This window comes from Taeniopygia guttata, chromosome 2 (assembly GCF_048771995.1).
Source record: "Taeniopygia guttata chromosome 2, bTaeGut7.mat, whole genome shotgun sequence".
NCBI lineage: Eukaryota > Metazoa > Chordata > Aves > Passeriformes > Estrildidae > Taeniopygia > Taeniopygia guttata.
In genome coordinates, this window is record NC_133026.1 from 139,899,209 (window position 1) to 139,926,453 (window position 27,245).

The 27,245-nt window shown below is 43.2% G+C and overlaps 2 protein-coding genes across 12 annotated transcripts in view; both read right to left on the minus strand.

Annotated features, from left to right (window-relative positions):
• Positions 1-344: 344 nt before the first annotated feature.
• Positions 345-9,399, minus strand: C2H8orf76 (chromosome 2 C8orf76 homolog). 2 transcript variants are annotated; one of them, XM_030266646.4, is made up of 6 exons: positions 9,103-9,399; positions 8,359-8,454; positions 5,892-6,035; positions 4,584-5,101; positions 1,732-1,864; positions 345-630 (listed from the first exon to the last, which is right to left on the minus strand). In XM_030266646.4, exons 1-6 carry the CDS (start codon positions 9,316-9,318, stop codon positions 424-426), a joined length of 1,314 nt encoding a protein of 437 aa, XP_030122506.4. In that variant the 5' UTR covers positions 9,319-9,399; the 3' UTR covers positions 345-423. The 2 variants fall into 2 exon arrangements, with proteins under 2 accessions (XP_030122506.4, XP_072781085.1); XM_072924984.1 differs by lacking the exon at positions 9,103-9,399 and adding an exon at positions 8,522-8,557.
• A 6,228-nt stretch (positions 9,400-15,627) lies between these two features.
• The window catches only part of ZHX1 (zinc fingers and homeoboxes 1), a 28,081-nt gene continuing 16,463 nt past the window's right edge, over positions 15,628-27,245 (minus strand). For 6 of the 10 annotated variants that reach the window (XM_072924980.1, XM_032747048.3, XM_032747046.3 and 3 more), the window contains one exon: positions 15,628-26,884. In XM_072924980.1, coding sequence (XP_072781081.1) covers positions 24,024-26,648 — 2,625 coding nt within the window. In that variant the 5' untranslated portion in view covers positions 26,649-26,884 and the 3' untranslated portion in view covers positions 15,628-24,023. The remainder of the gene's footprint in view (positions 26,885-27,245) is intronic. The other 4 variants (XR_012054265.1, XR_012054264.1, XM_072924982.1 and 1 more) reach the window with 4 other exon arrangements.

Sequence of the window (27,245 nt, forward strand, 5' to 3'; positions counted from 1 at the left end):
CATGATGTTAATAAAAAAATATTAAAATAATTACTTAAGAAAATGGCTAATTCTATGGCTCTAAATGCAACAACATCAAATTTGATACCAATAAACTTCCAAACTGGACATCAGAAAAGCAGCTTCCATCCCACCAGCATTGCAGGCCTCAAAAACATACATGCACTTCAAGCACAGGTTGGTGAGGATTATGATGGAAAGCTACCTCTGAAAGCTGAAAGCTTGATTTTATACTGTGTTCCTTATAATTTTAAATACAAACAAATCAGTAAACACAGAAAAGGATGCAAGATTAAGAGTTTATATATGGAGATTTATATCTACTCAAATAAATACAGTAAGAATTCTTAAAAAATGTAATACGAACTTTATTGTATGTATCATGCCATAATCATTTGGAGATTAATAAATATAACAAAATGTCTATGTTACTGAAGGTGGAAGATAAATGTCTGAATAAAATTGTCCATCAAAGTGACATAAATCATCTTGGAGATTACCAAACCATTTGATTTCAAATTCCATGACTGAAGCAGTTACCAGTGATGACAGTGCTGAAGGGCCTATGCATTTTACCTCACCCTGAAACTCCTCTTTTAGTTTTTCTGGTATAAGATCCTGCCCCATAGCCTGCAAAACAAGAGTAAGAAAGAAGGGAATCAAGAAATTAACTTGCAGAAAAAGCCCATCAAACATGGCATTAATAACAAATCTTTACAGGCAAAGCTCTTGTCACATGAACCACACACCATCCTGGAGAAATTTCCATGCCATGATGAAGTTGCCTGCCTTGGCATTCTGCATTCAGGGAGAGCTGAGACCAAAGCTCAGCACTGCACAACCCCTCCAGCTTCAGGCTGCACTTGCACAGGGGGGTTTCACTCTGAACAGCAGCAGAAATCTCAACTCCAGCTCTGCATTTAGTGCTCACCTTGCATCATCAATCAACACTGAACTGCTCCTGGGGCATGTCTGAGCAAGGGAAGGAAGGAGAGAAGTTTTTTTCCAGCCTTTCCCAACACGGAGGTAGCCTGTGTGCTACTGCCCTCTCATGGATGGCATCCCTCCGACTGGCTGCAGCCCGGCAGTGGCTTGGCTGTCACTAACTTAAAGCTGAAATGCTGACAGCAAAGTTAGAATCTAGCTGGCTTTATTTTGATCCTTAAGATTAAAGTCAGAGGCTCTTTAAATAGCACATTAAATATCTGTGAAGAGATTAAATGCAATATTGCTCTCCTCTGTTATTTTTTTTTAAAAACAGTACATTAAACAAAACAAAGAAATGCAAAAGGAAGTCTCTGGCTTTTTCTGGAAATACTTAGTATTTTTTATGCAAGTGTTTAATACCGCTGTGGCCTACAAAGTAATCTGCACTTCCATTTCAAACTAGTGATTCACTTTGGGGCATCTAAAACTCCTGAGATAAAATGTAAATCCCAGGAAATGCACAGTGCTGATGCATCTGCAAATACAAGTCTGGTGAGAAACTTAACAACACTGCACATTCCTGAAAGGAGAATCTCAGCAGATCAGAGATCCACCTGTGGTGACGCAGGCCAGGGCTGAACAGGCACCCCTGTCAGTTCCAGATAACACCCTGCCAGCAGCCAGCCCCAGCTAATTCCCTGTGCTTCCTGGCACACTTAATGAGCTCAGGGCAGTGTCATGCTTTGAGCACAACCAGTCCACACAGAGAACTGAGACCCTGCACACAATGAAACATCCTCTTACTTTGGTCATCAACAGCAAGGAGTTTTCATCGAAACCAAGTAGAGCCACTTTGTCATCGATTTCTTTTTGGCATTTTCTGTTATTCTCTAGCACAAAGGACAGCTGTTGTGACTGGGTAAGCTGAAGTAAAAGCCTGGAATGAGAAAGACAGTTAAAAATTGACACAGCTGGAAAAAGAGTAAGTCAGCAGACCTAAAAACAACCATAATGGTTAATACTTTAATTAACACTTTAAAACAGCTCTTCTTCCTGATTTTTGCCTACTGCAAAAAAGTTATTCATCACACCATTCAAAAGTGAGGCTGGGACCTGTGAGTCATCATGTCCTTACTATGGCCTAACAAGACAGCAGCACATTTTTGCCTATGGAACCTGGAAAGCTACAAATGTGAGGGTTTGGACAAATATCAAAACATCCTCCCCACCCAGGCCAATCCTGGATTATTTTCTAAAAGCATTCACCAGTTTTATGTTCCAGGCAGTGCCCCCGTAGTTCATGCCCACCATGAACTGCTGAAGGTTACACACTCTGCCCACAACAGGGGTTTATGTCACCAACTGCTCAACCAGCAAGAACAGTGGCAGTTTCAGAGTCCTCCTCATGCAAGGACTGCAAAACAGGGCAGCAGAGGAAATATCCAGGTATCTATGCATTTGTCTCAAATCCACTGTCAGACTGACAGTATTATGCTTATTTTACACTTCTAGGAACTTAGAGACATATTGCACTATCTCCTGTGAACTCACTGAAATTCACAATGGGCATTATTGCAGAGATTAATATCAGTTTTAGAGAATTTATCAGGGTCTAGAGAAGGGCCACAAAGGTGATCAAAGGCCTGGGAAGCCTGCCATTTGGGAACAGGCTGAGAGAATGGGTTTGTCCAGACTTGAGAAAAGAAGGCTTAGAGAAGACCTCCTCACCATGTTTCAGTATTTAAAGGGCAGCTACAAAGAAGATGGAGACTCCCTTTATACAGGGAACTGCATGGAAAAGATGAAGGACAATAGGTAAAATGTTAATTCTGGGGAGAGTCCAACTGGACACAAGAGAAAGTATTTTACAATGAGATCAGTCATTGGAATAATCTCCTCAAGAAAGTTGTGGATTTTCCAGTGTTGGACATTTTTAAGATTCAGCTAGACTGGGTGCTCGGCCATCTTGCCTAGATCATGATTTTGCCAAGAAAGGATGACCCTTGAGGTCCCTTTTAACTTGGAATTCTATCATTCTACAATATTTAACCAAGGGACCATTAGAACCTAGCAGTGTTGTTGCTGAAAATGTGTTTAATTCAAGCTTTATGCAAAAAGGAAAAACAACAAACTTTTTTATCCCATTTACTGAAGTTAAGTGAAGCTGGTGTTATAATAATGGTATGTGTTTTTAAGGAAAAGACTCGAGATCTGAAATGAAAACTTTAATTTGAACACTAGAAACATCAAAATTTACAAATGTGAATTTATCAGTTAAAATTTCACTGAAATTACAGATGGTTTGTTGGTTCCAAGCAAAAAAAATTAATTTATAAAGTGGTTTTGTTTCAAAATTTGCATCAATGTAGTATAAAAAATAATGAAGCTCCAATGAAAATTAAACAAAAGATACTCCATTTTTTTTTCAAAACTAAGAGAGTCAATTATTCATGATGCATCAACAGAGAACCTTATTTCCTACAAAAAGCAGTGCTAACATCCCTTTTCCAGGTGCAATTTATCCTGCACATACATTTATACAACATCTAGATCCCACTTAAAATCCAACAGATCTGAAAATATTAGACAACCTGCATAAGCCTTGGGCAGGGGAGAAGCTTATCCTGGACAAGTGTATCTGCAAATATAAACCACAGTAACAGTCTGTGAAACTGTGCAGCCAAACAAGGAAATGCCACCATTTGTAACTGTCTCAGCTCTGAATCATACACACTGAAACAAACAACACAAATTATTCATATAAATGTACCTTCAATGTTCAATATCAGTACTAAATCAATTAACTTCTTCCGAGTAGCAATTAAAGTCTTCATCTCTTAGTCTGGAGTACAGTTAAAAGCTACTCTTTGGGCTTTTTTCATTTCTTAAATCTTGCCCCAGCAGGCAGTTATAAAGTGTTCTCTGTAAACATTCCTGGACATTCATAAGATGCCTTTAAAAACATTCAATGACTGATACATTACTGAGAGGCAAGAGGGGGAAAAAACATCCAAGATTATTTTAATAAAACCAGTTCCTAATTATTTCTCTGAAAGATTATGTTTTGGGGATTTTTGCTGTGTGCAAGAGTTTTAGGAAGAGGGAAAAGAAAAGGAAAGAACATTTTAATGCAGCCCTGTCAATCAGTTGTCACGGAGTTCATTTTCCAGCCTCATCCATTATGCAGATTGGGGTATCATTATAAAATACATTTTCACTCAAGCATGAGGCTTCAAGCAAATAAGACAGGTGGCACTCGCAGAAGGAAGACTGGCTATGCCTTCCCTTTGGGCACTTCTGCTACTGCATCTTTAATACCAGAACAGGGAACAGCAATGGTCTAGCAGGAGCATTTGTTGAAGAACAGACCCTTTTGTATATAATTACTTGAAAATATTTATAAGCTCATTAAAAAACTCTTTACTTCTCAGCTGTGCGTGACACTGGTTTACTCTTTCCACTCAGACTCTTCACAGCTACCACACTAAGTAGATTTTGCTTTTTAGATCTGAAGCAACAGTAGTGTGCTTCTAAGTTAGTGTTGCCAGCTCTGAAACAAACACTTAAATTGAAAATGCAGACTAAAAACAAAAACTGGGAAAAATATGCTCTTGACCAAGAGAACTTAACATTACTCTAAGAATACATCGAGTTACCTTGCTCTAATAAACGAGGCACATGCTTTCATCCCAACTTTCTTTAACATGCTCTGCTTCCAGGCCTTGGAGTCTGCACATTTCTCTTTGTCCATTTGTTCCAGTTCTCCTGAAGTGCAGAGGAATTCTTTCACTGCTTGGCTGCTGGGACAAGTCACTGCATTCTCCCCTTTTGTTTCTGCAGCGAGGCTGAACCAAGGGCCTTCTTTCTGCCCCTCTGATCTGTGAGGCAGCAAATTAATCTCTCTGCCAGCTGATGTTTTGAAACTGCTATTGCTTACACAAACCTCTTCAGACTGATTTAGATTTGCTTCTGGAACGACCAATGGAGACAAATTCTGTAGAAGGCTCATATAGGCTTCAGCAAGTAACTTCCAGAACCAGGGATTGAAAGGATGTAAACAGATCAGTTGCTGCAGACTCAACATCTTTTTTTCTACATTTTCCAGACCCTGGTAAATGGCAAACTGCAGGTTGAGAACCGTCGTTAAGTGATCTGTGTTAGTAGCGCTGTTTCTCTAGAAACAAAAGATAATAGATTAAAACCAGGAGTAGAACAGAATTATCCTTCAGAGCCTAAGAAAATGTCTCCCTAAATAATGACATACAAATGTCACAAGGTAATTTTTTAACTGCACAAAATGGTGCTGTTAATTTAAAATGATACAATGGGATACAGATCTTGCACAATCAAGCTGACAGCATTCCCTCTAGATGCCTTGTCCCAGTCTGAGGCAAGAAGGTCCTAAATGCTGTCATTTGTTTATGTGCCTTCAGAGTGTTCTACAGCTGCCTTTCTTTGCAGCATAAACACCTTTTATATAAAATAAAAATAATCAATAATATTCTAGCAGACTTCAGAGCCTCTGGACTTTTTCTTTTATGGCAAAAACTCTATTTGTGGCTAGATACTCTTCTTGGTGGCAGTTTGGCAGCAAGTATATGGAAATAAAAGGGAGTTTTGAACTGTCACTTGTATAGTGGAAAGATTTAAGCACTCATTTATTCCCTTTCTTATAATTCCTATTACATTGCATTAATTCTGCCTGGCAGAGCATGATATTTAGTCCCTTCCAGGACTAACAGTTTCCCTGCACAGGGAGCTCATTGTGGTACAGGGTGTTCCAGTTTCTAAAGAGTGATTATATCTGCAGTGACAGTTACCCTCTGTTTACCAAATACTCTGAGCACTGAACATCCTGAAGGATTATACACATGAAAATTATTTTTCCAGAAAATGGTCCGTATAGAAGAACTACTGGCAATGTTTTCATGTTCAAAGCCTAAAAGAAAGACTACACTATTTACCATTTTTTCTGCAATATCCAGAGCCTCCTTGTGTCTTCCCAGGCGAGATAAACACCGAGCCTGGCCCTCCTGGACATCACGCCTCATTGCAATGTTGCTGGCAGGTAAGAGTAGCAGGCAGTCTGAGTATTCACGCAGGGCTTTCTAGGAGTGTCACAGGAAGAAAAGCCAACAAAACAGGGAGAGATTTGCATTTAAAAGCAAGCCTGACAGCACATTTTCTTTAGGACTACAGTCACAAAGGGAATTCAGAACCTGAAGTCCACATTTGCATTTCTCCAGACTCAGCTACTACCTGTGTGAGCAAGAGACAAGGCCCCGGTACTCACAGCCAAGCCTAGATGGTGATGAGCGGCCTCAATTCCAACTCGTGCTGAGGCCCAAGCAGGATTCACCACACACCTCTCCACCTCCCTCCCACCATGCCTGATCCAGAAGGGATCTGCCCTGGGTAATACGTGACACAAGGCATCTTTTCCCCCAGCTCAGTGATCTGAGTACTCATCCTCAATCTGTAGGACCTTCTTTCAAAACCATGACATTCTCCATGGGAAGGTTTGAACCTGCAAGTACCTCACCTCAAATAATCAGTAAGTCAGAGAACACCACAAGGAGGGTGAATCTCCATTGTTCCTGTAGGCTGGTTTCAATGTACTTGAAATAAATATTAATTGGGCTATAGAAAAAGGCAAGAATGAGCAATACTTCTACAGTTTAATGCTCAGGGCACTCACCAGGACTCCAATTAACATTTAAATACATTAAATTAAGCATTCAGTGAAGCTAAGTCTGGAATCTTGATTTCTCTCCCTTTGTGTAAGTGCTTAGAGAGAAGACTAAAGAGCAGTGCTCATTCTCCCATCTCTCAAAATGAGTATTTAATTATTCCTTGCAAACCTTAATGGTTCTAACAGAAAGAGCTTCTAAATACCCTAAATACTTCCTAGCAAAATGGCTGAAATATTTTTCTTTCCTGATGCTGAGCTCACATTCATTCTTAATCAAAAGAGGGAGCTCCCCTCTGCCCAGTGCATGCAGCAACCACTGGTGGAAATGGATCACAGGATTAAGGACAACCCTGTTCGCCTTGTTATGTGACAAAGGGATATAACCTGGTAAGGTTCAGGTATTATGAATCCCTAGCAGATTCTACAGTCATCTGTATCCTAAAAATGGGCACAGCTTAGATCACTGCTGTCCTTGACACTTCCTATCAAGTGGCCTATCCTGAAGTAAAAAACTGATGATGAGAGAAGAGATTACTACCCCTATTTACACATTTCCAGCCCCCTTTCTAAGATCAATGCTTCCAAATCAATGATTTTATATGCAATCAAGCTCTGCTTCTTGTTCCACCAGTGATCTAGGATAGCAATAAGACTGAAAACATTTGTAACATGAATCACTGCAACAGAAAAGAGTCAGGAAGCAATGGTCTGTTCTATTTAGCAGCTACATGTGACCACAGCCTGAGGCAGCTCTGCTACCCAGCACCCTTTTATGAATTCCTTCAGGGCATCTCAGCTGAGACTAGAAAATATCTGTCAGGTATACACAGGGCTGCAGTAGTGCTGAAATAACGTTAGGATCAGTGCCAACCGAGGTACAAAAAAGATCTACAAATCCAATGGGCAAGGCAAAAGGAGTCAGAAGTCAGCTGGAGGGCTTTGAAATCAGGGAGCCTGTCATGCAAACTATAGGCTGGAAGAAGCTACACGTGAAATAAGGCCTGGGGATGCTGATTTTAACAAGGAAACAAGGTAACGAAAAACTAGATCCTGCAACGAGGACTGCAGAAGGCAGGAGAGCATCGCTGATGAGGAATGCGGCTCAGGACATACAGAGAGGAGAGGTGTGGGACCACTGCGGGCGGAGGTGCAGCCGGCCCTGGGACCGGGCACAAGTCACGCAGAGGCAGCTCCGCGCCCGGCAGGAGCCTGAGGGCCACTGCAGCGTTCCTCTGACAGCGGGGGGAGCTCTGGAAAGGTGACCCAGCGCTCTGACAGCCTTCGCGGGACACGGCACCATCCCGGGCGCTGGCACACCCCACGCCTGACTCCGGCTCCCCCGGCCACAGGCACAGCCGCTCTGCTGGCGGCCGAGCCGCTGCCGTGAGCCCGCCCGCCTGCGATCAGTTCCGGGGCAGCGCCCGGCCCTGCCCGGCTCGCCGCAGGCCGCTCCCGGATGGATCGGGGCATAACGCAGATCCGCTCCGCGCCCGGCCCTGCCCGGCTCGCCGCAGGCCGCTCCCGGATGGATCGGGGCAGAGCGCAGATCCGCTCCATGCCCGGCCCTGCCCGTTCGGCACGGACCAGGAGCGGCACTGACCGCGGCACGGCCGCCAGACCCGCAGGCACATAATGTACATAATGTACATAATGTACCCCCGGCAGCACACCGGGGACTGCAGGACCGCCCCGCTCTGTCCCCACAGCCTCCCCGGCCCCTGCGAGCGCCCTGGAAATACCTCGAAGTGCCGCTGCCGGAACGCCCAGTCCGCCCGGAACTTGCTGCTTGTGATCTCGCAGGAGCCTTCCCCGGCGTCAGCCGCGCTGTGGAACCACTGCGGGCACACAGAGCACACCCAGACCCATGAGGGCACGGAACCACTGCGGGCACACAGAGCACACCCAGAGCACACCCAGACCCATGACGGGCACGGAACCACTGCGGGCACACAGAGCACACACAGAGCACACACAGAGCTCACACAGAGCTCACACAGAGCACACACAGAGCACACACAGAGCTCACACAGAGCTCACACAGAGCACACACAGAGCACACACAGAGCACACACAGAGCTCACACAGAGCTCACACAGAGCTCACACAGAGCTCACACAGAGCACACCCAGAGCACACACAGAGCTCACACAGAGCTCACACAGAGCACACACAGAGCACACACAGAGCTCACACAGAGCACACACAGTCCCATGACGGGCACGGAACCACTGCGGGCACACAGAGCACACACAGAGCTCACCCACAGCGCACACAGACCCATGACGGGCACACAGGAACCCCTGCGGGCACACAGAGCACACTCACAGCGCACACAGACCCATGACGGGCACGGAACCCCTGCGGGCACACAGAGCACACCCAGAGCACACCCAGACCCATGACGGGCACACAGGAACCCCTGCGGGCACACAGAGCTCACACAGAGCACACCCAGCCCGCCTCCCGCCGCCCCGGCTCCTCACGCGGGGCTCGCAGTGCCGGGCGCCGCGCGGGGCCCCGGCGCCGCCGCCCTGCCGCCGCTCCCGGCTCGGCGCGAACAGCGAATCCTCGAACTGCGGGCCCAGCGCCGGCTCCATCGCCGCTCCCGCTCCGCGCTGGGGGCGGAGCTCGGTCACCGCTCGCCCCAAGGGAAGCGCTGCCAGGAACGAGCCGAGCTGCAGTCCCGTGCCTCGATACATTTACTGCGTAATTGTGGAGCTGCCGTGTTAGCGTCTCGTCCAAGTGACTGTGCATAGCGTGAGTGGGAATGTGTTTTGGTAACTTTTTAATTTAGTTTCACTTCTGCCTCAAAGCAGAAGATGTGAACCTGCTCTAGGTGACCCTGCCTTGTCAGGGTGTTGGACTAGATGATCTCCAGAGGTCCCTTCCAAGCCTAAAAATCCTGTGATTCTGTGAAATTTCAGGCTTGCACCGACAGGCTTTCCCAGAAGACCCTACACTGTGCTATGGAAAACGGGGACACAGCAAAGTGAACACTCATCCCAGACCTCCCTCAGGATGCCAATACTCAGACACTGGCTGCTCACTGACAGCAATACATGCCCCGGCTGCCTGCCCTTCCTCATGGTACTACTGTGCACAGTGTGCTGTGTTCTAAGGGTACTGCTGTGCTGTGCTGTTTCCTCTCTCCAGTCCGTCCATCCAGGAAGGTTCATTTTGTCCCATCTAATCACCACTCAGGTTTGGAGAAGGCGAGCTGAAAAGTACTTCCTTAGCCTGCAGAATGGACCAATGAATTTGTCTATGCCAAAACACCTTTTGGGGCCAAAGTAGTGCTTGTATAGATGACTTTAAAGGTTTCCTTCTAGAAGACATGTAAAACATATGGTTTACTTTTGTTAGTTTTGGGTTTTTTTTTTTTTTATTATCTTATTTTAATTGTGCTTAAAATATTCTTCAATACCAGCGTAGCTGTGACTGGATGTAGGATGACCTGGCATAAATGCCAGGGTAGAAACTCAACTTTGGTAGTTGGATTTGATCAGAAGAATAAAAGCAGATTGATGTTTCTTTTGTTGTAAACTTGCTATTTGGCAAACAAGCCCTCCAGCACAGAGGAAACTGTTCAGCAATAAAGTCTTGAGGGAATCAGGAGTTGACTTGACATGCTTCAGTCTTCCCATTAAAAGTATCAAGGTAGGTGAGGACAGTCACTTGTATTTGCACATCAAAACCATCTGGCTTCCTCCTGCCTGCAGAGAGGCAGGCAAAGCACATGGGGATCACACTGTGGAGGCTGGCACAAGAGTCTGAACAGTTTCAGCACTTGTAGTGCCCCTCACACCTTCCCTTTCCCCCTGCTCCAGGACTGCAGGTCATGCTGCAACACACCGGTCTGATGAACAAGGCACAAAAATCCAGAAAGGCAAATAAGCAAAAATCAAAAAGAAAATCCAAAAAAAGGAACATGAGTAATCAAAGTGAAATGTGGCCACAGCTCAAAGGAAAACACAATAAGCAAGGCATTCCCAGGGGCAAATCCCACAGCAGCTGGGTGGCTGCCAGCTTGGATTGCAGAGTCCTCCAGGGCTGGGGGTTTTGACCATCGTTTCTTCTGAGGATACCAATGTGGTCTACAAAAGGCTCCATGTTGCAATGCAGAGAATGCCTTTGTTTGGTAAATCAGTGATAGAGCCACGATTCCCGAGTGCCACACGGGGGGGACTAGCAGCTGACTTGTAGTTTCAGTAAGTCATGGACAAAGTATTGCCTCTCCTTCATTTCTTTTTTGCTTGGCTCTCCCCTGCCCCTGCCTCCCCTCAAGACATTTAAAAAGCTCCTCATATATTAGTTACAGAAATGAAAAAATGCAACTTTAAGAAATCCCTCTGCCTTGTCAGCACTGGAGGTTTGCTCAATTTCTCCCCCAAGATCCAAGTCATCAGTGTAGCTGCCAGAATAGAAATTCTCACTGTACTTAAGTAAAGCTGTTTGCCCACGTTTGTATGGCATGATTTGCCTTGATGCTGTTAGCCTTGGCTTCACAGAGGAGAAAACATCATCCCTGGAAGAGGCAGCGTTGAGAAAGCTCAGATATACGAGCCCTACAAGAGCTCGTGCTGCTGCAGCTGCTCTGTGTAGGCAGCTTCAGGGATAAAAAGAAGCTATAGATGAATCTCCCTAAAGGCAGCCACGGGCTTACTCCACTGCCAGCCACCAGCTCGGCACATAACAGTGGGCCAATAAAAGTGGGCTCCAGTAAGTTGTGGCCTCCAAGCGAGTTCTGTGCATCAGCAAAGCCATTGTGGCTGCTCGCACGAGCGTGGCAGTGGTGAGGGGCTGTGACCCAGCTTTGCCCTTTGCCTGGGTAGGCCAGTGTGCTTCATCTTGCAGTCAGGGTGCCCAGAGACAGCCCAGTTGTGTTGTGAACACAATTCCAGCGACAGGCAGGGTTTTTCCACGCTGTCCTATTGCCTGAATCTTCTGGCCAGGAAAAGAAAATGCAGCATGGAAGACAGAGTTTGTCTAATGCCCTTCATCTCCCCATTTCCCTGTCTACTCTGAGGCAAAATAAATTCATAAGAATCCTCCTCCAGTGTTTCTTTAATTACTGATGTTGTTATTTGTATTGTGATAGCCTCCATGGGTCCTAGCCACATGGTTTTTATGCCAGCACAGACATGCCACAAAGGCTTCAGAGACCATCAAGCACACACAGCAGAAACAAGAAACCTCAGTTGGCAACTAGGGCCCTATCCTGGTAGGCACTACCCACACACATTGGCCAGGAATAATGCAGCTCACAGGGCTTTATTAAAATATACTGGAAAGCAGCTGCCTTTGGAAGAAAGCAGAAGAGAGACTCGTACTCACAGCGAAAGAGCTGCCTGTAATGAGGAGGCCAAATAAGGCCCACAGGCAGCATTCCTCAAAGGATGGGGTGGCTCCTGAATTAAGTGGATTCTTCCAGACATTGTGAAATATTCATACCTTGAGGGAAGATTAGTTTTCTTGTTGGATAGTCATAACATATGCTCTTCCCTAAACACATTTATGAAAGGAGAAGAGCAGCTCTTTATTTGCTAACATTGTCTCACTGTGTCCTTGTCTCTTACCTTTTATTTAGATTAAAAGGTCTTTACAGCAGAAACCATCTTTCATCTTCTTTGCATGATGTCACACATAAGGGGATATTGTCCATGACTACTGGGAGGGTAATACAAATAAAATTTCACGGTTTGAGGCAGGCAGAGGTTATCACTACTACAAACTGCAAACAAAAAAAAAAGCTCTGATGAGCTCAGATGAACTCTAGCATAACTTACAATGATGACAGTAAGTTCTAGTTCTAGCTTGATACAACAAAAATTGACTGGGGAGGTGAGGGGAGCATTGTGAAAATCAAAGAGAGTGAAGTTTTCATTGTTAAAAGAAGTCAAAAGATTCTTAGGGGTTCTTAGGACAGACAGGAGAAGATGCATCCCCCAAAAGAGGGTTCATTTGCCTTCTCTACATTAATACACTGCAACCTTTCAAGCCTCTGGCAAGACATATTAACTAGGTCATAATCCTCTCCCTCAGGCCTCACAAAACCCAATAAAGTTGTTATTGCCAAAAGGGTGTACTGCACACAGATGTGTTCAGCTATTAATGGGTTTTGCAATTATTTTCTGTCTAGTCGGATAAATGATGAGCAGAATGAGTACACCCTTGAGTTTGACCAGAAAGCTCATGAAAAGAAAAGAGCAAAAAAGCTTTCTGGAAAGATAGAAGGAAGAAAGTGATCAAGTGCTAGAAAGAATCCCAAAGCAGCAAACTTCCCAGGCAAGCTTACACATCTCCAGTACTGATAAGATCTTGTGTCTGAACTGCTTCACTCAGCTATGGAGTACAAGCACTGAGGTTGTACCTTGATGGTCTGTGAATACAAAAGTCATGGCAAAGGGTGGCCTTGCCAATCTACTGCTCTAACTGGAAAAACAGCCAACAGAGTCCCAGGGTTGGGCATGGTGAGGTTTGTATGCCTCCTTCTACACCGTTTTTTCAGTTTTATCTGTTTTTCTGAAAACTCATTAACTTGCCCTGACTACTGTTATGCTTGTTGCTTAATTGCTACTTATGATGAAACCAGGCCACAGAGACCACAGTGGATTTGTTACCTCTCTGGGTTAAAACTTTCCTACTGCAGTTCTCAGGACTGGGCAGGACCAAGCAACACTGGTGGCAACTCCTCTAGGACTCCATTTAAGACCTTTTTTGTAACACTGAATAAACCGAGCTGACTTACTACAACATCTCTCTCGAGCAAGAACAAAGAGAAACAAATCAAAAGAATTAGAAAAAAAAAAAGCTACACTTAAGAAATACACTCAGGGCTTCAGACCTGCCATTCAATGACCCTCACAACTCACATGTTTTTTCAGGCCTTGCTCTGTTTTTCCATATGGAGGCTGCCTCCACATGGGAAACAACCAAACTGTTGATTCTGCAGTGCCTCATTTCCCATACAGCTTTTGCACTGCTGGAGAGGACCTAGTGGAAACTGCTATTAAATTCAGCTTCTGTCTTCTTATTGCCTTATACAAGTAGCAGTGCCTGAAGGAAGTGAGTCACAGCAGAGGGAAAGCACTGCTCAGTGAACACATGCAAACAAAATGCAGAAATCCAGGATGGACTTTGCCCACAATTGCTCCCTTCCCCCAATAATTGCACGTGAAATGCATTTAGAGCAAAGAAAACTGTAAAACTTGCATCAGTGATGCAGTTTTTAACACTGTGGTATCTCTAGGAAAAATTATGAACCTCTTCCTTAACAGGGTGTCTGTGGGGCTCCAGTTCTGCATGTTGTGGGTGCCCATTAATTGCACAGAAATTCTTGCAGCTGGACTTCATCTAGAGGCTCTGGCCAGCTGCTGGAAACTCCAAAACTGAGAGCAGTTACAATTGCAATACTATTTGTACCATCTCTGGTTCAGAACACGTCATTATTACAGGCTATTTTGTGGGCTGTCTTCCTTGTTATTCCCTTTAGACAGGCTTTGCTGAAGTTATGGTTTTTCCTCTTTGGCTCTCATTTAGGAAAACTGAAGATCACTAAGAGGAGAATTACTGCCAACACTGACCTTATTTTCACCCAAAGACACAAATCAACTATGTGTGACACACACTTTCTTTCCCTTTTTCCATATTTTCTTTCTTCTACCAAATATTTTAATATAATGAAGATCAGCTCAGCACTGAACCTGTGAAGAAACACACATGGGAGAGAAATTAGTCACAATGCTAGTAGTTCCAATAATAGCAGTAGAAACATATATCCAGGTATTTCATTTTACAGTATTTGAAGTGTAACAAGTAATTTAACCACCAAAAAATGTTAGAAACCACCATCTATATGAGACTAGGGACCTCCACCAGCAGTATTTCAAAGCAATACCAAGCCCATAGGGAACAATTTATAGAGGGGACTTTCTGGCATACAAAGGAAAAAAGGTAGTACACAAAGTAGCTTGGTATTTTAAATTTGCAAAAATAGTAGTTGATAGTGTTGTTGTGAAAACAAATGTAAGCTGAAACATGCTGGGAAGAAGGGGCTTGGAAAAGGGAAACAATTCACAAGGCCAGCTGATCTCTTGTGAAAGTATCTACTGAATTGCAGCATTTTGGAATTGCTGGTAACACTGTAAACAAAAGATACCTTTAGAAAAAGGTGACTGCATGCATAATCTGGTGCTTCTTCTAACTCTCTCATTAGCTGATGGATTATTGGAAAAGCTAATTTTTACCCAAACAAGTAAAACTATTTGGCCAAACACCAAGCTATAGTGACAAGTCATGCTCATCTCTGGTCCTGTGCTTAGGTCACTACTTCAGCTAGAGATGTCATTTTTCAGACCGACATTACCTACAGCAGAGGAACGACTCTCTCACTTTAAACATCTTTTTCTTTGCTGGGGATACATGTGCAAGCACAATGCCAGGTCCTGTAAGAGAATCTCAGACTGGAGTTGCTCCAGTTGCAGCCCAACAGCTGGAACAGACGGGCGCGATGAATCCCAGCAAAGCACGGCAGCGGCACTGCGCCGGCTGGGAGTGACGGCAGCTCAGCTCCCGGGACAAGGACGGAGCTCAACAGCAGCCCTTTCCTCAGACCCCTCTCATCTCAGGAAAAGACACCGGTTACAGCAGCCTGTCCAGCTGACAGAGCCTTCAGTAAGGAGCTGGTTCCTACCCACCCCTACTCTTCCCACCCGGAATATTTTAAATGCCATTTAAAAAAGCATCTGCCCTAATGAGAAAATCCACGCGAACGTGCCAGGGCGGCTGACACGGCAGAACGAGCAAGGAGCAGCTGCACTGACTCACAGTGGAGCTGACCTCACGCTGGCTGCTCCGCCAAGGCGCTTCTCCAAATTCAGTGCATCGCAGGAATTGGTGAAACTCCGTTTTGTGTAACAGGGAAAATGATATTTGAGAAGGTCTGATTTGTGACATTTTCATACAGACATGATTCTTGGTTTCCACACCACCTCTTAAAGCCACACACACTCAGTAAGGAGACATTTATTCCATTATTTCTGTTTTCAAATTTTTGGTACAAAGTTTATTTTCAGAAGTTCTCACATGATCCTTTCTTCTACCAGCGTCTTTAGGATTTTTCTATCTCTGATTTATTTTCTTTATCTGTTGAAGCAAAAGCAATAATTGCTACAGAAAGAAATAATGGCAATATTACAAATATTTTACAGCAGCATCCATTCGTTTCTTTGCCTCAAAAAAAATAACAAAAATAAATCCAAAGACAAGATCCATACAGCCACAAAGGCTTAGGTTTGTAATATCCAGAAGTATGCTGCGTTCCCATACACGAGTTGTACAAGTCCAGCACAACTTTCCAAGTTTGTGCAGAGCCTGATAAATAAGACACAGATATATCAGTTACATTATACTGTTTCTAAGAACTTTTACTCTGTAAAATGTTTGGTCACTCCAAGCTATAAGCTTAATCACATATCAAAGAACACAGGCAATAAAGCCCATCTTACTAAAACAAATAGTATTAGGCCAAACAAAATATAAGAGGACAAAATCTAGTGGTCACTGAAGCCTCTTCAAAAAAGGTTTAAAACTGAATGTTTCCATCATGTATCAGAATAAAAACGTATATTAAAATTTGATTTTTTTTTTTTTACAAGCTGTCTTTTAATCAGTCTTCTATTTACAGTGCAGAACTGCCAACTGCAGTAGTTTAGCTTTGGCACAACACTAAGTTCCAATCCTTTTGAGTATTCAAGTCCTGTGTGTGTCCAAAAATTTTCTTGGTTTCACGAAATATTAGGCCCATTCACAGTTAACCAGTTATCTTGAAATTTTTCAAGAATTGCTTCCCCTTCACCACGCTGGGCAGCTACAAAGGAAACACATTGTAAGGTATTGCATCATTCAAAAGAAACTTCATTCTAAACAGTGACAGTATTGTTGCTTCCTTTAATATCACGTACACCAGACAGATCACACAGACAGCTACATACTGGACACCTTTCTAAAAACCTTGCTGGTCGTTAGTGAATCATCTTCCTCATACTTCAAATACAAACAATGCATTAACTTAGTTTCATTTCACATGTCAAACAGGACATTTAAATATATTGCAATATATTATAGAAAATTGCAAAGCGCCATCATTTCTGTAAACGAGACTGACACCTGTTAACTCTCCTGTGCACATGAAGAGCAGTACCTAGTGCCACATTTTCTGTACAACATAAAGCCTTCCCAGGTAGGGCAACTCATTTTAGTGCATTTCTGTACAGACTCTAAGCATACATGCAGAGAGCCAACTATGCAGGGCTGGAAATACTTTTGTAAGCTGAAACTGTAAGATGGGGGAACATTCTGATATCACAGCAGAGCTCTTGTGGTTGATCATTTCAAAGCATAGATGAGGACTTGACTCTTCTGCCATTCTAGCAGACTCTTTGGGGACACTTTCATGATAGGTATCTAGTACTGAACAAGCATAAGGAAATACTTTCATCAACCGGGACACAAATATTATGTGTCCTAACACATTCTAGGTTATGCAGAGTCCAATGTTCACACAGTAACCTGATCTCTAAAATACTTGAGTGTCGTATTGTGTTTTTATATTTTGGTAACAGTTCTGTAATGGTTTGCCCCTCCACCCCCATTTTCTCCCAATGTTTCCACGCCCAGTTTTCCCGCAGTTCCCTCAGTGCCAATCTCCCTGACAATGCTCGGACACTTCATCCTCCCTCCCTGGTACCCACCACTCTCCATCCCATTCTTCCCGAATCTTCTACCCTGGGCCTCGAGGGACTGGATGAGGGCCCGGTGTCCCTCCCTTAAGTTTCCCCATTGGTTTTTGTATCTGTCTGTCCTTTCACTTCCACGCCCCCAAATTCCCCCATTGGTCAATGGGCGCTCCCTTCCCCTTGTTACCGCCCCGGTATTGAAGATGTTGGAAAAGCCTCGAGGCCACTTTTGGCTGCTGGATTTTCTGTAGCTTCGAGGTTCCCGGATCCTGGATTAAAGCCGAAACTGTTTTCCCAGCCTTGAGTCGACTCCCTTACACCTCCGCGGACGCCGCCTCTCCCCCAAACAAGGCAGGCAGTGTGACTTTCTGCCTCAGCGCCCCCTGACCCTCCTCGGGATCCAGGGGAGACCCAGGGCAGTGACCCCGCAGCTGAAGGTGCCTCTGCCGGGCAGGGGAAGCCGGGGGGCTTCACATCAGCACAGCAGCACTTGAGAAAACCCAAAGCATTTTTCTGCCACTGTATTATTACCAAGGATCAGTTACTTTATCCATCACTGTAGTGCTACCTGCTCTAAATAATAAAAAAAAAAATAAATAAAGGCCTCAGTTCCCAACAAGCATCAGGTTGGAAGCAGAGGTCAGTACCGCTGCTCAGCACAACACAAAGATCTCTCTCGGCAATGTCAGATGTCTGCAGTGTCAGCGGCTGCCCGCAAGTCAGGGTAAGTCAGTGGAGCTGGGGTGCAGTTCCTCAGCGACTCCAGGCATGTAGGATGAGCAGTCTGCACTCCTTGCTGTGCTGAATACCTGCAGTGCCTTGCTCCAGTGCAGACATCAACATGCATCAGACAAATCCCACCTTAATTCACGAAAAGTGCTACCGAATGCTCAGTTATCCCTCTACATTTTATAATGTTGTGTGAGTTGGTTTTGCAACAACTGTTCACTGAAAAGGTGCAGATGCTCTTCACCACAGAAAGAGAAAAATCCCCAAGAACTCCAACCATTAAACCTGGAAATACTGGCTATAACCCACCTGTGCTTCAAAAGATCCCTTTTTAGAAGTGGGGGAAAAATGCAGAAATTTGAGTTATCGTGTGCTAGTAGCCATTAAGGGGATTTTTCACTTTCTGTTGAAATTCTTATTTCAAAATATTTTCCTAAAGAATTTTAATACATCAGCAAACCTCAAGTAACTTGACCTGATAAGTTTGTGTCATGCTTCTTGGTAAATCTACTGATTTTAGGATATCACAAACTGGATGGAGAATACAGACTTAACCCAGCACTGTTTAGTGTAGGGAACTGAATCCTCTACTAGCCCTTTCCATCTTTAATTTACACCATCATCCCAGGTATTATAAATAATTCTTAAAGTTCTACTCTTCTCTGGTCATTGATACTATCTCTCTATTACTACTTAATGCAAGCAAAATTGTTTCCAAAGCAAAAAATAAATTAAATAGCTATATTTAATTCCATTCTACTTTTGTGCCTTCATGTTAGGGCAGGGATATTTAACACTACAGAAGCTTAAAGATTATCTTCTCTCCTTGGGAGATATAGACAGGTATTGGACTCAGGTGGAGGATGCAAATCGGCACTGCCATATTTACAGAAGCAAACACTGCCATCCAGCCTGAATACACAGTACTCCGTTAAGTGCAAAAGGGAAAACACTCCCCACCTTAAACCACAGCCTGGTTACTCAGCAGCCAGAGATCAGCTGTCAGAGTTACTGCTGTGCTCTCACTTCAGAGGAAAACAGAGGAGAATGTCTGCATCTTTGGGCTTTCTGGACTACAGGGACCGTGTACAGCCATGAATAACTTTGTATGGGATCCAGAAACCCTTTCTTTGCTCATTAGAGGGGAAGGGAGTGCATTTGCCTGCCTCAAGCATTTCTTGGAGAGAAAATCTGCTTTTGTTCAAGGTGAGCAAATAATCCATTAGAAAATTATTTCATGTCATGTATGGACACTGCGTGAGTTTCCCAATAATCAAAGTTGTAGTCAGTAACTTTGAATTATGAATTACAGCTCATAATGTAATGAAAAAGCAGTTTTCAACTTGGTACCAGACAAGGTTAAAAAAGGCATGGCCTCACTTACTACAGTGTATTAGAGATAATACACTAAATTCTAATAATCAGGTATTAGGTATCTTTCCTCTTCTTTGCTTTCAGACAAAGAAGAGATTTCTATGTGCTAAAAAGGCGTGACTGTAATAATTTACTCCTTCTGTCATAACAGAAGGAGTTAAACTTGTTTTGCTTATCAACTTCTAGAAAAGTAAATTCTGCAGGGCAAGGAAAAGTCAGAGCCTTCAAGCTTTTGCGTTTTCCCTTCTGTTCACTTCTTACAAGCCAGCACTGTTAGTTCCTTCAAACCTCCAGGGGAATATAGGCCTGACTTTCTTTTTTCCAGCACTAACTTTGGGGTCACTGAGAGGTGATACTGGGAAGACAGCAGTCTTTAAGATGGAACTGTGCTCTTTCACTGCACTCGGAAGTGAGGGTGAAACATGCCATGAAGCAGGACGACACTGTGATGGTGGATGTTGTCCCTGGTCCCCACTGCATTCCGTCTTTCAGCCCTTTTCCCTCTCCATTCTGGCAGAGGATTATCTGTATTCTCTCTTAGTTGAATTCCAGAGGCAGCACAACTGGCATCATGAGAGCAGGTAGTCCTGGCAGAAACAGTAAATGAAGAAAAATGCACTAGCTTAGCTCTAAAGGTTTTCAGATGTTCACAACTGAATTCTGATGTAGTGGTGCCAAAGAAGACTGAGAAACCAGCTACCTAGAGGTAAGATCTAAGCAAGTTTCTTTGTCACACTGTCAGTGACAATCACTGAAGCCTGGCTCATAATGAAGCTCCACAGAAATACAGAAAACATACCACAGGTTCATATAGATACATTCCTTACCATGCAAGAAAATCTATAAAGTCACATGGACACTCACTCCTGGGGAGATACATTTTCTTTCCCCTTCCTTTCCAACTGCCAGCACAACTCAGTCCAAATGGCTTCCAAAACACCTTGGAAGTGTGCATACGCTATAAAAGGGAGCCAGACTTGCAGGGGTGCACTGCTGATGAGCACAGAGGTGCTCAGAATCATAATACATTAAGACACTTGTTGACGTGCTTAAGTTCAGGGGGTTTCCAGGGATGGGTAGAATGAGAAGGTGCCATATCCTTCCCACTCCCAGGCCACCTCTGTTTCTCTCAGTGACTGTACCGTGCCTACAGCAGCCTAAGAGTGGCTGAGGTGAATCTGGGCTAAACCACTGTCACCAGCAGCTCTGAGCTCCCACCAGCCATGACCACAAATCAGAGGTACAACTGACCACAGCACCTTCCAGTGCTTCCTCAATCACTCCTGACATGGGATGCCTCTGGAAGGAGTTTGCCTCTCTCCCAGTGCAAATATACACATGCTGCACACTGGTAATTAATGGATTCTTCAAGCAGAAATAACTGTCAGACTATGGGCAATAATGAATGCATACAACTTCTGTCTTCAGGTTGAACCCACCCAGAATTTCCTCATCCTTAGCACAACTGAAAGGCTTAAAATGTGCATGTAGCTCAACATGCTATGTGTAGACTCTGCATCTCTCATTAGCTGATTCACAGCACAAGGTTTAATTTCAATTTTATGTTCTGCAAAGAGATAATTTTCTCACTGGGCTGTAAATACTGGTATAACCAGTGGAATATATGGAACTTTAGTATTTACAGTAACTGAAAATCTGGCCCAGTATGCATCAGCCACTGTCTCTGACCATTCTACTGAAAGAAGACCTCCAATCCAACTATATTTAGTCTGATAAACAATGTATTTCCTCTTCCTGTGTTTTTCAGACCAGATGTGCTAAGGCCTACCTTTGTAGCTGAGTATTATTTAATAGAACACTGCCAAAGTGGAAAATATCCCAGTTTAGTCATGTAAATAACTTGGATCTTTATATTTCCCCCCATTTTTTAAAGACAGAATTCTTAGCTAAGCTAACTAAGGCTCTGGTAACAGAAGATATTTATTTGGACAAGCTGCTTGGTTGTTTTGGTGGGTTTTTTTTGGTTTTGTTTTTTTTTTTTTTTTAAGAAACTTAATTCTGGGTCAACTTCAAGGATTAAGGCAACTCCAGATTTTGCTTGCTAGAGGCATATTCCCAAGGATTTGGTTTAATATTTTTGGAAACTTAAAAATAGCATATTTTCCTTCTAGCTTTGTTCTTTCCTACTCAGCAAGCACAGATTTTTGACCCTGTATTCCCAACAGAGCTTGAAGCTAGCATGAGTCTTTCTTGTATCTGCTAGGATCTACAACGGTACAATATTACCATCATCCACACTACTAATACACAAATGAGAATCCTTCCCAGCCCCATGCTGAAAAGGTCAGATCTTGATCACTCTTGTACCACCTCACATGCAGAGTCATAAAAAATCCCATGATATATGTTGACAACATGGAGTTGCTTCTGCCCCACTCCAAAGTTAAAATGAGGGATTCTTGGCTATTCCTCTCTAGCAGTGCTGGCCACTTTGTGTCTCACCAACTTGAGCCTTGGAAGCGAGGGAATAGTTTCATCATCAAATTCATGACATATACCATAAGCTATTGCCTTTTTCTCCCCAGTAATCTTAAAACAGTCCAAAGAGGTAACCCAGTAAATGGCTTTCCTGTGAAACATCCTCCTGGAGCTCAGGGAACTTATTCAATCTGTGAGCAGAAGGGCAGCTACAAGAGTCCAGAGAGGAAAGTCTGGGAGGGTAACAATGTTTTTTGTCAGACATTACTCCCTTTCTTACTTTAGCCTGGGCCTCACCCTCAATCAGATATGAAAACCAGATCCAACATGGACTCCTCTGCTTCAGAAAAGCAAGACTAAAAGGGCTTTCTTGGTTCTATTGAGTTATCACAATCCAGAAGAAAGACTAATTCTAAAATTCTAGCATAGGTTCTTGGAGATGGGGAGACACTGGGTCCCACTTTCTCGGCACTAATCTGTCCTCATCAGTCATCAGATGCAGAAGCCTACAGAGAAGATGCTGTTGGATGTGCAAAAGGAGATTGCTAGTATCCATTAGTGCCAATGTAAAAGCAGAACAACGCTGGTGACAGCAGCACCAATTCATCACCATCTTTTGACATCTAAATATAAAGTAACTTATTCCTAAAAATGCAGGCTACCAGTAGCAAAAATATAAACTACTCTTCCTTGGAGTAACAGTTCTCTAGAATGCGAAACATCTGCCTAAACTAAGTTTGTGTGAATTTGGTCTATTGTTTTAAGTTGCTAATTCAAACTACACTGTAACTTCACAGTATTGAGACGAAATAGCTTTTTTAAAAAATTATTTTATATACACTTATTTAAGATGGGAATGTTTTGTATCAGATTTAACTACTTCTGGAGTTCAGTTCAGGTAGATCAACCCACCTCCAGAAATAAGTGTGTTCACCCAGCAGTCCTAGGAGCAATCAGCACAGTGGTGAGTTCAATTAGGATGTTTTACTGTTAAACCTGCACACAAATCACTCAACTGGGCTATCACTGAAGAACAATTCAACACTAACGTGTTTGTAATAGCTGAGCATCTAAAAGCCGTATAACTTCATTTTTTTTGGTGAATTAAACACCATGTCATTGCCACAACTTACTTGAAAACCTTTCTTACTAGCACCAAAAGATGTTTTTCATCTCTGTATCTGTGTATTCTTACAAACCCCTAGGCAACTCTGAACAACTCCCAGGCAGTTTTTGTCTTTTGTTAACCTTAAAACTCAGTGTCAGATTTCAAAAAATTACTCTTTTTTTTGAAATATAGATACTTCTTTTACCATTTCCAACAAAGGAAAGAATGCACAAGGTAGAAGTGAGTGTTACTATTAACTGCATCAAGTCTGTCAGACATTTAAATTAGATTGATATGGGATACACTGATTATACTGACTGTAACAAAAAGCTTCTTCTAGCATCAGACTCATTCAGTTAGCTCATCATTTTCAACAAGGAACACTTCAGTCCAAGTTCTGTAAACCCAAAACACTCCGAAGATATGCAAAAGGTGCAGATATCACCTTATTTTCTGAAACCAATCAATCCTCACCCCTAGGTTCATTGGTTCCTTTTGTCACACTTTGCCCCTTCTCTTTTGTTTTCAACGCTTTCCTTAAGAAAGAGAGCCAGGCCTTGAAACCTTTCAGATGAAGTGATGTTTGCAAAAAGACATCTAATGTTTTTGTGTTTTCCTCCTTCACAAGCAGGCAATGTTCTCTTACAGCAACAACAACAACAAAAAAGTGTCTGTGTTTTTTTGGAATTAAACAACATAAGGCAATTAAATACTGAGAAGCAGTCACGTGTATGATGAACATGAACCTTCCCATCGGTAGTGTGGGAAAGGAAGAGCTGAACTTGATCTGATTTGTAACCCCCTGTCCCAGGCCAGGCCTGAGGATGTTCATCTCTTGTAGCAACAAAGCAAACAGTTCTTGCCTGCACAGGTAGCATCTTGCCCAGGTACTCTTAGGTGGAAGGAAGATGCTAAGCAGCTGCTTGCTAAACTGAAGGCCATGAAAAATCATTTGGCTCTTCATAATAACATCAAACCTAATTCATAGGTTTTTGGCCCCCAAATTCTAAATTGTACATCAGTCTGTTTTTGAAAGTTTACGTTTAACATGCCTAGGGGGTTCCCAAGTATCACTATCATCTGTTTCTTCCTCATCCTCCTGATCATCCAGCATTTCATCTTCCTCCTCATTCTCATCAAACAGCTCTATTCCAAGTTCTAATCTTCTTTGTCTTTCTGCAAACCATTCTCTGACCTGCTCATATCCCATGTGAGATTTGGCTACCAGTTCATCAAGGTCTTGCTCATTAAGGAATTTGTGCTTCATATAATAGTCCTTCAGGATTGCTGTTCCAGTTTTAAATTTTATGACAGATACACCTCTGTCCCAGCAATTTAACCTCTTGCTTCCCCGAGGCCTCCCCCGAGGTCTCCCTCTCCCCCTCCCTTTTGGTCTTCCTCTCCCTCTCTTCCTTGCAAAGCCTTGGCCATTCAGACTGTTTGCACTGGCACTCTGGTAATAGTAATACCATTTCAATCCACCATTTTTCCAGGCATAGCGAGTATCTCCAAACCAGCTCACAATTTCTGATCTTGGAAGCCCAGTTTCTTCTGCCAGCTTGTTGTATTCTTGTGGAGATGGCCACTGAGTACGGACAAAGGAACTTTTGAGCATGTGCAACTGCTCTGGTGATTTTTTGCCTATTTTGCTTGAAGTAGAACACCCTGATTTTGTTCCTGCTGCTCCATCTCCCACAGATGTTTCTCCAGACTCCTCTTTGGAGCTGCCAGCATTGCTTTCATTCATGTCAGCTCCCTCTTCCTTCAAGACATTTGATTTCCTTTTTTCTATAAACCAGGCATCAATCTCTCTCCTGGTCAGTTTTGTTTGGGCTCTTAATCTATTAATCTCTTCCTCAGTAAGGACAGGGTTATTAAGAAAACTTGCTTGGAGGACTTGCAGCTGTTCAGAAGTCTTCTCTTTGAATTTTTGTGGGGTGAAATCGGGAAAAGTACCCCAAGATGGCTTGCTCTGTGGAGTGACTCCTGTTGGAGATTCATTCATTTCATCACTTGAATCAATAACAATGGTGGCACATGAATCACTGTTGAGATGAATCCCATGATTATTCTTTGAGTTTCTCTGATTGTAGCGTGTATCACTGAACCACTTTTTGATCTCTCCTTTAGTGAGGCCTGTTATTTTCATAAGTCTAACAATTTCTGAGTCTTGAGGAAACTGGTTTTTAAGGTAGCTGACTTTCAATTCTGCCAGTTGTTCCTTAGTTTTTTTTGCTCGGATGCCAAAGGAGTCAGGATTCATCAGTGTGGATTCATTTTTGATAGGCTGAGGAGCTGGAATGGCAGCTACTTGTTTGGTTTCTGCAGTAGGTTGAGCACTGTGAATCTGACTCTTCTGTAACTGTGTTTGGTTTGGGACTCCTGCTACAGTCAAAGCTATTGGGGCTGTTACTGGTAATGTATTTGTACCTGCAACTTGAGTGAGAACAAGTCCTGGCTGACCAACTATTTGGCATGTCTGTAAAATTGAAGGTAAACCATTGCTAGAGGCCGAAATGTGTGCTGGAATAACGGTAATTGTCTGTGGCACAGTATGCACTGTGCCATTAAATTGTTTCCTCCTTGCTTCCTCCACCTCCTCTGGCGTCCAGCTCACTCCGTGTTTCAGACGCTGGGCAGAAAACCATATTTTAATCTGTTCTTCCGTGTACTTAGCTTGAGAGGAGAGAACAGTGATTTCCGACATGGTTGGGTATGGGAATTTGTTGTAGGTGTTAAGCAAAAGAGGATTGTTATCCAAAGCAGTGTTATAGGCTGGAATGCTATTTACAGGTATGAGTACTTTTGGAATCAGGTTTGAGTTCTGGGGAGCTGTAACAGCTGTCACAACCTGCGCCACCCCAGGCTGAAGCACTGGTGCCGGGGTCACTACTGCCCCGGCCACATCTGCGGCACTGCACACAACTGAATGGCTTGGTTTTGGTTCAGAAACTGCTGCTGGGGGGTTTTCTACCACTTCTTCAGGGTCTGGCTCATTTTCAGTTCCCTTTTCTTCACCAGGAATGTCATCAACTGTATTGTGGAAAACAGCAATACGTTTAGCCTCGGGTTTGCTTTTCATCATTTTCATGATAGGAGTTTTGCTAATAGAGATCCCTGATGAGGGGACCTCAGAAGAGTCAGCCTGTCCAGCATTTTCTTCTCTAACAAAACTCCCATCAAAAGTGAGATCATTTACTGTCTGTTCAAAGATTGTCTGGTTATTACGTTTCACCATAGTCAATTTAAAATTCTCCTCTCCAGGATGGTGCTTCAAATTATGTTCTGAGAGAGCATCATATCTTTTGGTAAGGAAATTACATTCTAAACAAACGTAGGATGAATTTAATACTACATTGGGGTGTTCTGAATCCACATGAAAAGTAAACATATTGAGATCTGGAGTCTGAAAAGTACAGTATTTACACTCATAACCACCTTCTACTTTATTTGTGTTTTTCTTATTGTCTGAATCCACACACTCATGAACATCTTCATCACTTGTTACACCCTCTGCTGTAGGGTTATCTGCTGGTGTGAGCACAGGTGGTCCTTCCTCCAAGTCTGACACCATTTCTAGATCTGGATCCTGCTCATTGGCTAAGACCATGCAGGGTGTTGTTGATTTTCGTTTACTTGCCATGACTGTTACTGTGAAATGATAATGACTGGTCAGATATAGACTTAGCTTCAAGCTCTTCTTGATTAATAATAGTAATAATAAAATAATAATAATAATAATGGCTTTTGGTATTCAAGTCAGTTCTTGTAAAGTCTCAACATTTATCCCATTAGCAGCTTTTCTTTCGTAGTGCAATCAGACTAAAAATAGTTGAGGATGAGATGTTGAGACACAGTTTTAAAGTCCACATCCACCACCTGTAGTAAAGAAGAGACAGTGGAATTAGTTTAATTTAAATAATAATTTCTATTTTGCTACGTATTACAGTTTAAGGTAATTCAGTCCTTTGGGGTTTAGCGTGCCACTGCTCATCCCCTGAAACCAGCAGACCCATTCAAAGAAGAGATAACTGAAGGTATGATAAGAAAGGCAAAATCCAATCCACTTATTACAGGCTGAAATTTGTTTCAGTTCATGTTAATACAGTGACAGACCTAAACAACAGAATGGTGTAAAACAGGTAACTTCCTGACTGTTTCCCTTGCTTCAGAAGCCTTTTTCTTGGCCACAGTGCTGAGGTCAGTCTTGCCCTTGGACTGTTTTGCCTAAGCTACGACA